Source organism: Neodiprion pinetum, chromosome 2 (assembly GCF_021155775.2).
Source record: "Neodiprion pinetum isolate iyNeoPine1 chromosome 2, iyNeoPine1.2, whole genome shotgun sequence".
Lineage (NCBI taxonomy): Eukaryota > Metazoa > Arthropoda > Insecta > Hymenoptera > Diprionidae > Neodiprion > Neodiprion pinetum.
The window spans coordinates 41753065-41767323 of record NC_060233.1 but is presented as its reverse complement, the minus strand read 5'-3'; the positions used below and the strand labels follow the sequence as shown (position 1 = coordinate 41767323).

The 14259-nt window shown below is 45.7% G+C and overlaps 1 protein-coding gene across 1 annotated transcript; it reads right to left on the bottom strand.

Moving 5' to 3' along the window:
- Positions 1-8523: 8523 nt before the first annotated feature.
- On the bottom strand, positions 8524-12795 carry LOC124212321 (malate dehydrogenase, mitochondrial). Its single transcript, XM_046612213.1, has 6 exons — positions 12663-12795; positions 12309-12601; positions 10048-10311; positions 9320-9446; positions 8928-9130; positions 8524-8652 (listed from the first exon to the last, which is right to left on the bottom strand). Exons 1-6 carry the CDS (start codon positions 12793-12795, stop codon positions 8524-8526), a joined length of 1149 nt encoding a protein of 382 aa, XP_046468169.1.
- Positions 12796-14259: the final 1464 nt, after the last annotated feature.

The following is a 14259-nucleotide window of genomic DNA, read 5'->3' as shown; positions in this document are numbered from 1 at the left end:
CGCCTCCTCCCATCCGGGGATGTTCGCCTCTCGACGACTCCGAGATCCGCCGATTGAGAGAACAGACACGGTCTGTCCGAACTTTGACAAATCGGCTAAATTACACGACTTCACTCGTGCTACAACGTTTTTTTTTTTTTTTTTGTCTTCCATAGAAACTACACGTTTCTTCGACGAAGACGGGAATTCTGAAATGTTGACGTTTGAAAGTTGTCTTTACTCTGCGGATCTCAAGTATCGTCGATCTGTATCGTAATCGAGAAATGTGATTCGGGGTACGAAATATAGGAATTTATTTCACGCAGCTGTGACCACTGTTACTACTATTTTTTGATTTGATCAAAAATTTAAGACTTAATTTTGAACTCGATCGATGAAAGTACTTCACAATTATTCAAATATCGAACAAATATATTTCATTCGATGTTGCTTTTTTCTGAGCGTGAAACGTATCTCAGCAGGAATTCCTTGGGCTATTCCATTAAGCCCAGGCCAATCAACGACTCGTTCCGTCGGTGCTGCGATGTCCAAATATTACTTTAATTTCTCAATACTTGACTACACCTACATGAAATATCTGTCAGTGTGTCAATGGTTCGCTTCAGTCGGCGACAAAAAGTAAGTTATCCAGAAAATAATTGCAAACGTCGGATGCCGGTGCCTGAAAGGAAAGATTGAAGATCGTCGTGTCGGTTGACCAGCGACCTTTCTAAGCACAGCCTGCCGAATGAAGCTTCTAAAATCGCCTAATTTGGTGGCGCCCGTTGTCGCCTAAATTAAGCCATAAAATTAATTGCTCGTTACGCTATTCGCCGCGGCCTCGAAGATTCCTCATGCAGATAGATTCACGGTTCAAGGTTCGAGGCTGCAGACTTTGTGAGTGTGGATTGTGTACGCCCAACGGCGGATATAAATTCTCACACGATTAACCGTACCGCGAGATATTCCATGTATGTATATACCTATGCTCTCAACGCGTAAACGCAATTACGCGATCAAACAATCAACTGTAAGGTAATGGACATGGCGTGGCTGATAATCATCCGGCGTATAAATTCAGCCGCCTCTACGAGCAGATGGATCGCAAATATTTGACTATCTTCTCGCCTCTCGCGCTCGCAGCTATTCAATTCCAATAATTGCAACGAGGTAGCGAAAAGTATTTCCTTCGTTAACGAAGCTCTCGCCTTATAATTTACCTGTTCTTTCTTCACTTATCGTTAACCAGTTTCAGGTTCGTCAAAATCCCTCGCGACAATTCCGACGATAAGATTTCGCGAGGTACGAAACTCGCGAATCCACGTACGCATGCCTTTTCCGCATTCCTATGAAGCTGCATGATATTCGCATGCGGCACACGTATATACATACTGCCCTCTTTACTCGATATCTGTATAGATGACTGCACGCGCATCTTATATAAGTAATGTATACCCTGTGGTTGAACTCGCGACGTCGGCAGAAGTTATCTGCTGTTTGTTGAGCACCTGCATATCGAAAAAATCGCATGGTTATGTGCTCCGCAGATCTTGGCTGAAGAACATTTCAGACGGTATGGAAGTTGATTAACTTGTTTTGCTAAATTAACTGCAGGTGATTACGTGCGCAGGTGATCGTTTCGAAATGAGTAAAGACACGATCACATTTATTAGCTACACAACGTGGATTTGAAATTTACGACATTTGTGATAATTGATTGCGACATTTAAATATTTTGAAACTTTCGGGTGTGAAAATTTGCACAATGTAAAAGAAATTGTGGTACGTTCAATTTCTATGTTCTATATATAATTATATATAAATAACGTGAAACTGAATACAAAGTTTATACACTATAACGCGCTGATCGTGCGATGCAGCCTGCCTTGAAAAAGTCGATGAATAAACTCCGGCTTGGATACCCACGGAATTTATCCGATGCCCGAGGAGGATTCGACGTTTCATGCAGAGTGTACATTGTTCAAGCGATCAGAACATAAACATACGTAATGACGGAAACCGTGAGTGGAATTGAGTAACGCCGATAAATAGAATCCTCGATCTCTGAGGGGACATTACGATAGTTTTCAAGAGTCGCGTGCGACCGACGAACCTTATTTATAGACTTGTTGCATTACTGCAGCCTCGAGTCGTGGGTGGGTGCATTGTGAGAGGAAAAGGGGGAAGAGGAAGGGCTAGAGATCGTAGACACCTACGGTGGCGCCGCGTAAGTTCTGCGTCTGCGGGATGCTGCACCGCACCGGCATACCAGACGGCGTCTCAGGTCTCTCGGAGGAGGAGGAAGAGGAGTAAGAAGGAGAGGGAGAAGAAGAGAGGAAAATAAAAGATTCGTGAGAAACGAAAGAGATACGAGGATGGAATTAGAGAATAGTTGAGAAGGAAATTAAAGGTCCCGAGTTCCGGACGCCGCGTGCGTTTCATTTCGTTCGCATCGATTGGCCAACATCCGAAGAAGCTGAAAAATATACAATCAGTTGCCCACCTTCCAAGTGAGATAATTGCGCTTGGCCGACGAAGAACGATTATACAGCTTTTCTAATTACCGGCAACCATTTCACTTTCTTCTCTCTTTATTTATACACATTATACATACATACACGCAGGATGAATTTATTTTTTCACTATCGTACGGATACATTGAATGAATAAATACGGTAAATCAAACATATTCTTGGGGGGCTGAAGGCAACTACCCGCACGCCATCCCGGTGCGCAGATTTATCGTCATCGTTTCACCGGGCGATGGCTAATAATGTAAGTAAAAGTAATTGCGAAGGAAGTATTGCCGCAGCTCATCGACTGAGAACTGCTGCAGCACGCGAACCTTCGGGCTGCATCTTATACATGATATAACAACGTACAAAGCTGAGGATAGATCGAAGCACGAGGTGGTGAAGAGGATTGGCGTGGCGGAGTAGGTGCTGCAGTCTGGGCACGCATCCCGGGTTATGCGGCAAATTATAATAATCCTCGGGAGGAAATCCACATGGAACAAGATCCCTGCACTTTTGACCGAATACGAAGTCGCGTATTTCAGCATCTGACATACGAACTCGGGTACCTATCCAACCTCGGCAGTGTATTGAAAAATCAAAAGAAAAATGGCAAAGGAAACAAGTAGCTACAATAAAAATTGGTGACCCGAACCGTTCTCCCTGAGCACACGTACGCATATGTGCATATATGTGTTTATGTATCTATCTGTGTACGTAACGTACGATGTTGATCTACCCTAAGTAAGACGTAAAACAGTACCGGTGATTTTATGTCCGTTTCTTTCACCCAGCGTTTCCACTTTCCGCCCGATTGAACCTTCGGCTCAGCTGTGCTCGGGGTATCGGTTCGATGTACGTACGTATGCATACGTACATGTGTGCGTATAGACTCTTCGTGCCGTATAGCTGTACGCCTGTAATGCACGTGTATATTCGCTCGTAAACCACAGGGCAAGAACCCAGACAATCGCCATTAACCAGTTTATGCTTTATCGCGTGCTGATCACAGTTATTTCAACCGATTCGTACCAAACACTGTACCTACGCATATATGTACTTTCCGCCTGAGCCTCTTATCCACGCTCATGTGTTATACGTCCTGCACGACGGGATTGCTATTAGCCAGACCGACTCGATTTAGTCGAACTCCGTGCGTGCGCTTGCCATATTCCTACGATGACTGATCGCTTTCGCTTGTGCGAACATAAGACAGTTTGAGTGGTACTTGGTTAACGCGGGTGATAGAAATCGATGAGGAGCGGTCAGATTTCGACAATCAGCTCACCCAAAACGGACATAAAAGAAATGATGCGTGTCATATGCAAAATCGTGTATCGTTGCGGATGAATTCAACAAATCGACGAGATACGAAGAGTTCGATGTGAGCAATGAAAATAAAAACTGCAAAGGTCCAGCTAGGAGGCAAAGAGGCTTGTAAAATCTCAAGAAAATAGTAAATTGTTTTACGAAACATCCGGAATAGTGAACTGAGCAGCTATTTCTTATGCAGAAATGTAATACATACTGGAGTAAGGGCATCTTGGGCACAAATAAACGTTTCCACGAAATAAAAATTTATAAGACGCTTTTCTTGCCGCACCTTGTATACCGTGCAAACGCGTAACTTACAAAAGGTGCGTTCTTCGACGGTAAAAATTCTGTATAGATGTACGCGCATAGGCACGAAGAACAAGTTTTCGTAGCACGTGCTCGCGCCGTTAATCCCTGACTCGTGGAACACGAGACACACGGGAGCGTGGAATAAAAGCGTCGGTATATACATATATAGACGGACAGCAGAGACGGAAGCTAAAAGGCGTCGTCCTCTATATCATAATTATATCTATTGTACAGTGGCACGATTTCCGATACGGTATTGCGACATCGTCTCCTAGGAACACGTTTCACACCAACGGTTCGTGACTTAGAATGACTCATAAAATCACACGAACACGCTGCAGCGTTCGATACTAGGAAAAAAAAAAGTTTATAGAAGAATTTTGCCTTATTTGGAAATTTCACGACGATGTCAGCCGGCTGACCGTTTCAATCCAAAACCGCACGGTCGACGAACGGATATCGAATGAGAGGACAGTGATGACTTCAACCCTGACGGTTTTTGACTAAAAGGTCGCTCTCAGGTTTCCACAAGTAAGTGCAAGTGTGGCAAGAAGTCAAAGAGGAGGAAGAAGAAGTCGCAGCTCGCAGGATTTATGAGCGCGTTACACGGAGGCCCACCACTGGGAAAACGAGACGGACGCTTTCGTGCGAGAATGGGAATGGGAAGCTGACGGTGTAAAATCTCGGAAGCTATGGAAGTTTTCGTAACGGTAGGACATTTATAGAAGATTCTGTCGCTCGGATAAAATAGCGGGATAAATTCTGGAGGCTTGCATCTAGGCAAGTAGGCGAGGTGTGGGGGTAGGAATGGTCCGCCTAATATAATATCAACCGCCGCTGTCTCGCCGCTTTTTCCTTCCACCGCATTGGAACCGATTTTAGAATCTGGGAGCCGCTTTTAGATCCGTGATCCCTTTTTACACCCCGGAAACACACCCGAGGAATTAAAGAGAAATGGAGATGTAAGAGACGGGCCACGAATAAACGTCGCAATATTTTTAGACAAAAGTGTTATAAGTCAGAATAAATTTATTCAATTGTAATCTTCTCTGTGAATTAAATTAGTGAAAACTAGAAGATACATATGGTGTCTAGGTTGGATTTGAATATCTTGAATGGTACTGTTTGCATTTCTGAATGCTGCTTCCCCTCTTCCAGTAATCATCGGGTGAAACATAATCAAGGGATGGGACCCGTTCGTTATAGAATTCGCGTTCGCTTGTGGAGATGTATTACAAGGTATACTAATAAGCTGCATAAAGTCGGACGGAGTATGCGTTCAAAATTAACCCACTCCGCCAAGAATAGTCGGCCGGATATTTTCGTGCGGGAGAAAGCAAGAATCTATGCTCATCGGTCGGATGCCGGGAATTACGAACAGGAAATGTTTACCGGCGAATTACTGGATCTACCGTCCGTGCCGACAGCTTAACCGTAGAACAGCGACGGAGGCGCCGCAGACAGCGAACGAGCTTTCGAAATTTAAGGACGACTACCGCCCGCTCTATTCGTGTAACCCGCGTCTCAATTGGTCCGCGAGCCATCCGCGACGCGGGGAGATTTACGCCTGGGTGTGGGTGGAGGTGACCCCGTCTCATTTGTTTCCACTCAGAGAAGCGGGTGAATTTATCGTCCTGCGGTTGGCGGAGAGCTGACAAGAAGCGAAAAAACGGGGTAGAATGGGAAAGGAACGAGGTCGCTCGTCGGGGATCCGCTAACTCTGGAGGCACCCCGGCAGAAAATAGACGAACGGCTGGTGGATGTGGAGTTTAAACAAACACCGGCCGGCGCCATTTGTGGTGTATCACATTGTGCGGTGCAGCGAGTGGCCGATGATATTACTCCGAAAATAAACCGCCCGCGTACCTACGACTACGATTCTTACATTTCTACATATCTGAACGCTTATAGCCTTCTCGCCCATCCCTCTTTGCCTAGAGATGCATTTCGTGAATACCGCCGCCGCGACTCATGATCGTCGGAAAAACACCCCGCGGACCCACCGCGTGGTTATCCACCGGGATATATTCGGAAGTAGTATAATAAGGAGAGTTCTGCGTACAGATTCCGATACCGACATCTTACCGACATCTTTAGCCGCTTCGCAGCCCAGACACAAACCCTTTCCTCCGATAAAAAAGAGTTTGTGTCTGAGCTGTGAAGCGGCTAAAAATGTCGGTAAGATGTCGGTGTCGGGATCTGTACGCAGAAATCTCCTTATTACACTACTCTCGGAGCTGGATTTGAGTACCATGAGTCATTGTTGTACTTGTACTGAGATTTGGCGTGGCGACAGGTAAAATTTTCGGAAAATTTGTCTTCTTCGAACATTCCACTTTGTCGCTGAAGATCCGTCCGCTTGCGCCGGAAAAAGAACGACACCAATGGCTCTTCAAACCGCCCTTAAATCACGCTAGTTTCGAGGTTCGAACCTGGAGTCGCGATTCATATCTCATCCGAAATTATCGGCAACTTGTTGCCCCGGTATTCCGAAAGCCAAGGGTATGGTGGTTAGGTAGGTAGGTATAATAAACTTTACGAGCAATCAGTCATCCGCACGGCTTGTGCGTCGTAACCAAAGCACCGCGTAGAGAAAACGCGCGGGGTGCCCATCGCGCAGTAAAAGATATCGCAGTCACGAAACCCGGTGGGGGGTTAATCGTAATAATCACATAACTAGTCAGCCGCCGCATCAATTTACCCGTTTATTACCCCCTGCTCTAGTTCGAGTTTTTCAAAATTTTATTGCACCCCCCCCCCCCCCCCCCCCTTCTATGATTCGTAGTTATACTCGATTTGATTTACGACACTCGGACCGCACGGCGAGCATCGCATTACCGATGAACGTCATCGCCCTTGACGAAATGAAACTAATTTCATCGACATCGAGCATATTTCTTTAGGGTGCGTTGTACCGATTAATCAAAAGGATTTCGAAACTGATCACCAGGGTTGTGATGGGATGATAAAGCGAATGATCAGGTTCAAGAACGACCAGATAATTGTGTACCATCAACTCAGAATTATACCGTCGAATTATTTCCTAATTCGAATAGCTACTGAAATTCCATGTACCGCGACAGCAGCACCTATGCAGAGGAATGTGAAAATGGAAAAACTCGGAGAAAACTCGGTTCAGCCGCGAAGATCTCGTGTAAGGAATGCGCGGATGGTCCGGAGCATCGAAGGTCTGGCACGTGAGAGGAGGTAGTAAAGATATGTGTTTGTATGGGTGGAGTATGCTAATAAATCCGTTGGTAAGGAGCGCTGATGGATACAAATAAGAATATTCCAAGGGGGCCGAAGCACTTGGAGGTAATTGTTTGGGGCATAAACGTTAACGATGCAGCATGTCTCCGAAACAAATGCCTGCAGAACGATCAACCGGCGATGGTGATGGTGGTGGTGGTGGTGACGGTGCTGCTGCTTATCGTTGCTCCCAGTCTCTTACTTCGGCATTATGCAGCTACTCCTGCGACTGACTGGTTATTTTTACACGCATCGTGAGAGGAGACGTACTGCCAGGCGGTATTCTCGACGGTTACTCGTTGCCGTAACCACCCCTCCCAGAGACTGCTAGTTTCAATTAGTCTTACACCTTCCTACGATTGCTTTTCTTTTATCTTTTCCCCGGCGCCAGCGATAAGCCGGTGAAAAAAGAAGGGAAGAGGGGAGGTAAGAACGGAAGATAAAAGATATACTGTTCGATCTGCATACACCGTCAGTATCTCATGAATCAACTGATACCTTCTTCCTCTTCGACGTATTCGTGTAAGTTGATTGCCGGTTTCAGTTTACTATGGGACTGATTGTGCACTCATGAAGACTTCCATAACTTTGAAGTTTTACAATAAATCAATGACCTGACAAATATCCAAGAATCGATTTTCGTGAAACTTAAACGGCACTTTGCTGTTCTGCCCATCCATTCATTCCCAATGTCGATTTCACCGCTTTGAATTTAATAATTTAATGGGGAATAGAATTATACGAGTTTTATTGACAAAATTTAATTTCACTTTTACCAAAAATTGTAAACAACAAGTTTGCCAGACGGACAATTTAAATATCATAAATTCACAACACAAGCACGAGGATAAAATTTACATTCTGAGTGAAACCTTCACGGTTTATTGGAAAATGATACATTCACTTCTGCTTTCGAATTCCAGGCAAATTCCTAAGTCTGAAATCCGTGACTCGGATCGAAGTCATTGAGTCGATGAATTTTCTTGAATCTATTCCACTCGAAATTCACTCTAGGCTTGAATAAGTTTAATATTATTATCTTACTTGATTTCTGCCATACAAACATACGTGTGCGGTACAACGAACCGTGGATAAAATCTGCGAGGGACGGTTTGGGCTGATGGAGGATGCCTGCCGGAATCTTGAAGTGATTATCATCCTACGCAGCAGGGATCGGAGAATTCGGATTTGGATGTCGTATGCGAGCCGTTAGAACGGGACTTGGGCAAGGCGTTGGATCCGTCGGGCAGACTTCGGTGGAGGGAGTCTTGGAGCCGAGTGCCAGATTCTGTAAATTCCAGTGAGATATCATTGTCCAAGATTTATAAAGGGTCTACACTTTTTGATAAATGGTCCTTCTGCAACCGCCGAGGAATGCCTGCGTCGGGTGCGACGCCGTCGATCGGAAGAAGCGCGTGTTTCGCAACATTCTCCAGGTTAGATTGAGAGACGTGCACTCAAGAGGTTCCTGAAACTCGGATAAGCAGCTGCGCTTCGTCAGAAAAAATGAGCCCCGAAGGATCGGAGCGTGACTGAAAATATGTAAGAAACTCGTCTCCGTACCTCCCCAATCTTGATGCCCGTCTTCAACAAAGGAATCGCGGAATTCAACATCTTGCATTCGTAATCCGTGAGCGGCGGCACACCCAAATTCTTTTGGACCCCGTCGGGCCCGAGTTGCAGAGGCGATGCGAAATACGTCACTTCCGGCACGACGCAGGACCGGACGTAGGCGCATTCAACGACACCCGGCAAGCCGCGAAGTCCTGTCGATTTTTCGCACCTTAGTATTCTATTTTTCGGTGGTATTCGGCGAAGCGGATTCTTTCAAAGAATTCCGCGACAGGTGCGGTCTTTGGAAAGAATCAATCTTACGTCGTCTGCTCTTTGATCGGGACATTTTAATACCAGCATTATACTAAAAAAACTGTCCCTTTTTCACACTCTCCTCTTACCTTTGCACAAAGAAACGCAGAATCTTGCAGCAGCGAATGCCATGCTCAATGAAGGGGTGCCGCTACCATCGTAGGCATTCATGAGTTTCTCATTTGCTGATTTTACCGACAAACTGAGCCCGCTGATCTCCTCCTGTTCGAGAGTAAAACAAGACAGTGCATCAGATCGGTTTCTCGTATCGATCACCGTCCGTGCATAAGCCAGATAATAGCCATCGCGTCCGTTGACAAAGGAATGCCTATTTGGATAATATGTGGAGCGCGACACACGCGCGCGGCATACTTTCTACCACGGGAGCATTCCTACGGCTCTCCAATTATACACAAGAGATAATGAATTAATATACAGAGTCGAAAGACGAAGCCTATGGCCAATGATCTCGGGTCGAGAAGTCGAGCGGCCGCATCATCGCCCTGGAATGTAAGACTCATTCCTTCTTCCACGCCATACACACCTACCTTCTGTGCAACGCAACGTGCGAATTACTCGGGCAAAGGTGGAATGGCGGAGTAGTTTCTCGACTAGGAGAGGGAATGACACGTGCAAATTGTTCTTGTCACTCTCGCTCGCGTTATACACAAATGTGAGAATATCCCGGTGAATAGTTGCACGCACGCAATTACACATACACAAGTACCAGCTGTCATCGCGCTTATAGTGCGAACAATAATTATCGCTGTAATAACTAACGCCGATGGCGACAATTGAATCGCTTTACGCGTGTGACACTGACGTTCGTTAATTTGCAGCTAGGCTTGATGTGAGAGAAAAGCGGGACGCAAGTCCGCGCACAGCTTCCGCCGATAACCGGAACCACCACTGCTTCCGGAGGCAGTCCCAGAATCTCCGCGGCGAACGTATTCGATCGTACGCAATCCAGCGTAGTCACCCCGAATATGTTGTTCAGCTCGTAGAGACCCGATTTTTTGTACAATTCGGCGATCATCGGTATCAGAACGTTCACCGGACTCGTAACGACGCCCAGCATGGCCTGAAAAAATGATGCCCACTTAGAATACCGTGAAGGAAGTAGATGAGAAGAATTGCAGGTATCCAATGAATTTTTCAAAACACATAATAACAACGTTGGTGGTTTCGTGTTTTTCCCACTTGTCAAATCAGAACTTCGTTGAAAAGTGACTATTTAGACGCGGATGGACTGTCGAGATTAGTCGAAACATACACAACGGAGCGTTAGAACGTCGACGCGTACGTCGCATGCATATCGGTGAATTTAATCCCCTCATTTATAACGTCAAAATACACCGAAGATCGTGGGAGGAATTCAGGAAATAGCGCCGTACGCGGTCCATATTTCAAATGCATACCTATATTATATATATTTAGAGAAGCGAGCGGCGGGTTATTTTTCACTTCGAAAAGAACAAGCCTCGCCCGAAATTCCTTCTCTCGACTCAACCCAAGCGCCGAGCTCCGCCGAATTCGTTGATCGGTGGAACGAGGATTGGCCGTGGCATATTATCGTACGCTTCGTCGTCGGGTTGACGAGCTGCCTGACGTTAATTGTCAGCGTTGAACCGGGATCGTTCGGGAATCCGAAAAACAGATCCTCTCGCACCTCGTCGCCGATGCTGCACGCTCGGATAACGAATGCATTTGGGTCTGGACCAATTAGGTCGCGAGCTGACGTTAATTGCGAGCGCAGCCAACGCAAGGGCCGTCGGCTGTCACCCGAAACATCCGCGAACGTAGAACGTAACGAATCGGCGCCGATTAGACGAGGCCAGGAGTTCTGATCTAATCGTGAACGCCGCTGACGGACGCATTCCTCTTATCCGCAAAATGCAACGCGCGGCGAGGCCTTCGAGAGCTTTTCGCACGCTTCAAATATCGACACGGAGTAGCTTAAAACCATTCTTTCACGACTGAACCGGACGGTTTTTTTCTAGCAATTGTACCACGATGAATAAACGGGAACGAAAATTATTCCGAGAAACAATTTGACCCGGAGATTGGAGCAGACGCTTTAACTAATACGGACTCGGTTAATCTCGCTTTGACGCAGCTAATTGAACCGAGTCGAAGACACCCGGCAGATTCCCTCTGACGAGAAAATATTTCGGCATAACAGGCGGAAAGGTGATTATTTATGAAAAAGACATTTTTTTTCCGTCGAGGTATAACTTATTAATAAAAAATTTAAAGTTGAATCGTTGAACACACGTGGGCTCAACTAGCGTGCATTTTAGCTTACAGCAAATACTGAGAGATGAATATAATCGTCATGAGAACTAATTTCACGTGACCTCGGGTGCTTGCACAGGGTAAACGTATTGAATTATATCAATCGTCGTAATCAAGCCGGGTCGAAAATTCCAGAGTTTAGTATTACGCTCTATTGATACGTCAATCTTCGTTAAAATATAACTAATTAAGGTAAGACACTTTAGGGCTGTCAATCGTCATTTAATTCACCGTACTATGTGCGATACGGACATATCGCAGCGCTAATTGCCAACTCTTCAGAATAATCACTACTATACATTAATCGCACACGCAATTTAACGGTAAGTAAATCAACGCTGCTCGACGTATCAAATTCGAGTTATATGACACCAGCTTTGTATCTTTCCTCCTTATCTGCGAATACATGTATGCAGTGGGAATTACGAACACTTGAATAAAGAGAAATAAAATAATCTGATGCAGAGTACAAAGCTGAAGAAGAATGATCGAAGAGTGAATAGGCTGTAACAAAAATTCAACAGGCCGTAATCGTGAGTATCTTATCTGTCATGAAGTAATCTCTTTTCTCTAATAGGAACCCTACAGCTGCCGGTCTTCACCGTGAGCAGAGTTTAGTTACCATTAATTTATAGTTGAAGGTATGTCGGCCCATGCATCAAATCGAAAAATACCGAAGAACGCATCGGAGAAATAAATTAAACTACAGGAATTTCGTAAGTTGAGAAATAGCATGAAAGAAAAGCTCATCGGCAATTTATAAGGTTATTCAAATTAACTCACCCTGGGGCAGTGCTCGGTCAGATGGGGAATCAGTTGGGACAATATTTTCGCATTCGGTTTGAGAATTTGCTCACTGTTGCGTTTTAATTTTTCCGGTTGTCCCGCGGTTATTATAACAACTTTGGCGTTCCTCAATGCCTCGTGAATGCTCGAGGGACCTGAGTAACCGTTCACCTTGCATCGAGCATCGACGTGGTTCAGTTCAAGGGCAAGACTATGCATCGGCAGTATGTCGTAGATCGCAAGCTCGTCGACGATACTTGACCGCTTTAAAAGCAGAGCAAGACATCTCCCTGAGACGAAAAGTTTCTTATAGCCAGAAAGCCATGAGCTTTTTCCGTGGCTCAATTGTACCTGTTCTCCCAGCAGCGCCCAGAATCGCGACTTTCATAACCTTCGAATTCGTCGGAACAGTCGTTCGGAAATATCGACGTGGAATTTTTATCACCGCAGAGTTCCACCTGGCTTTGCGAAAAGCCCCAAACATTTTCCAACATATCGTCTATTTTGATCGTTTATAAATTACTGACTAGAAACCCGTGTTGTAAAATTTGACGATGTGACACTTCTGTCACAATAATAATATTAGAAATAAAAAAAAAAAAAGGAACTACAAGGAACGAGAGGGGCTAAATTTTCATGCCTCGGTGGCTGAAATCCATTAAGAATCACGGGTCTCTACGATGAAAGATAAATCAGCCCTCCAGTCGGCTTGCTGCTACTGAATGTATGGAGTTATAACCGAGGAGACAGAATTCCTAGTAGGTTACTTATCCGGTATAGATTTCCGTGGAGCGGCGACGAACTCGCGATGCAATGCATAACTCCGATCCGCGATGCAGGGTTAGATGGAAGGTGGAAGGTTTCCGGGGAACGGAACCCAGGGCGACGTCTTAAGTCACGTTCAACAGCTCGGTTCCTAGAGGCCGTGGACTCGGCGCCGGGTGTCGTATGACCCGGTTCTCCAAGCCCGGCTCCCGGGAACGCATTCCTTCCCAAGTAACAACGCCGATATTCATTAGCAGCGTGCATATACACCGGCGACTGCCTGCGCGCCGGAATCGACTTACCGATTCCAACAACAATCAGAACCGCTTATCGTACATCCCAGCCGGCAATACCACAACGATTAAGTGTAAACATACAACGACGATCAAATCACGAGTTACTGGGTTACAAGTTCGGTTGTCTGATCGGCATAATTGGCATCTCGCAGACATCCTTGAGTAATTTTTCGCAACAACGATGATGTCAAGCTTATGAAAACCGCGACGAGAAAAGAGGGAAGAGGGGAAGATAAGGTGGCTAAGTCGGAAGAAGTGCTTTTCGTGCGAAGCATTAACCGCTGACACATGACGCCGACACATAAAAGTGCATCTCTCGCAGCGCTACGTTTCTTCTCTAAATATTTTACAAGCTGATAAAACATGGAGGTTAGGTGGGAGGAGCTTGAAACTTCCCAACGGCTATTATACTCTGTGTTCCGGCGACCGCTGTGCAGATTTCAGGGAATCTAGGCTGAACCGTATCACCAGAAGTAGCTTTTGTTTCGTCTACATTCTACACAGAGTCTTGTCAGAATCCTGTACGCGTAATTCTTCACTCAACGAATGTTTACTTAATAAATACTGCAACATGTTCTGATTACAACCGACTTAATTCATGCCCTTTCATCCTACTCGAATGTCGGGCTGTAATCAACGGCATTCGAAATATACCGGTACCTGGAACTTGAGGAAGAATAACGTCTCCCTTCTTCGTACAGGGTCGGATATAGCCTGGAATAAAAGCTACCCTTAACGAGAGGCCGAGCTTGCGGCGCGTGACACTCGTCTTGGAGAACACTGGCGCCTGCCCACCTTCTCCGGATCGTGACTGAAGCAATCATCCGCGTTTCCTGCCGCCGGCTTACGTTCAGACCCGAAGACCAATTAACCCTTCGTGATACACG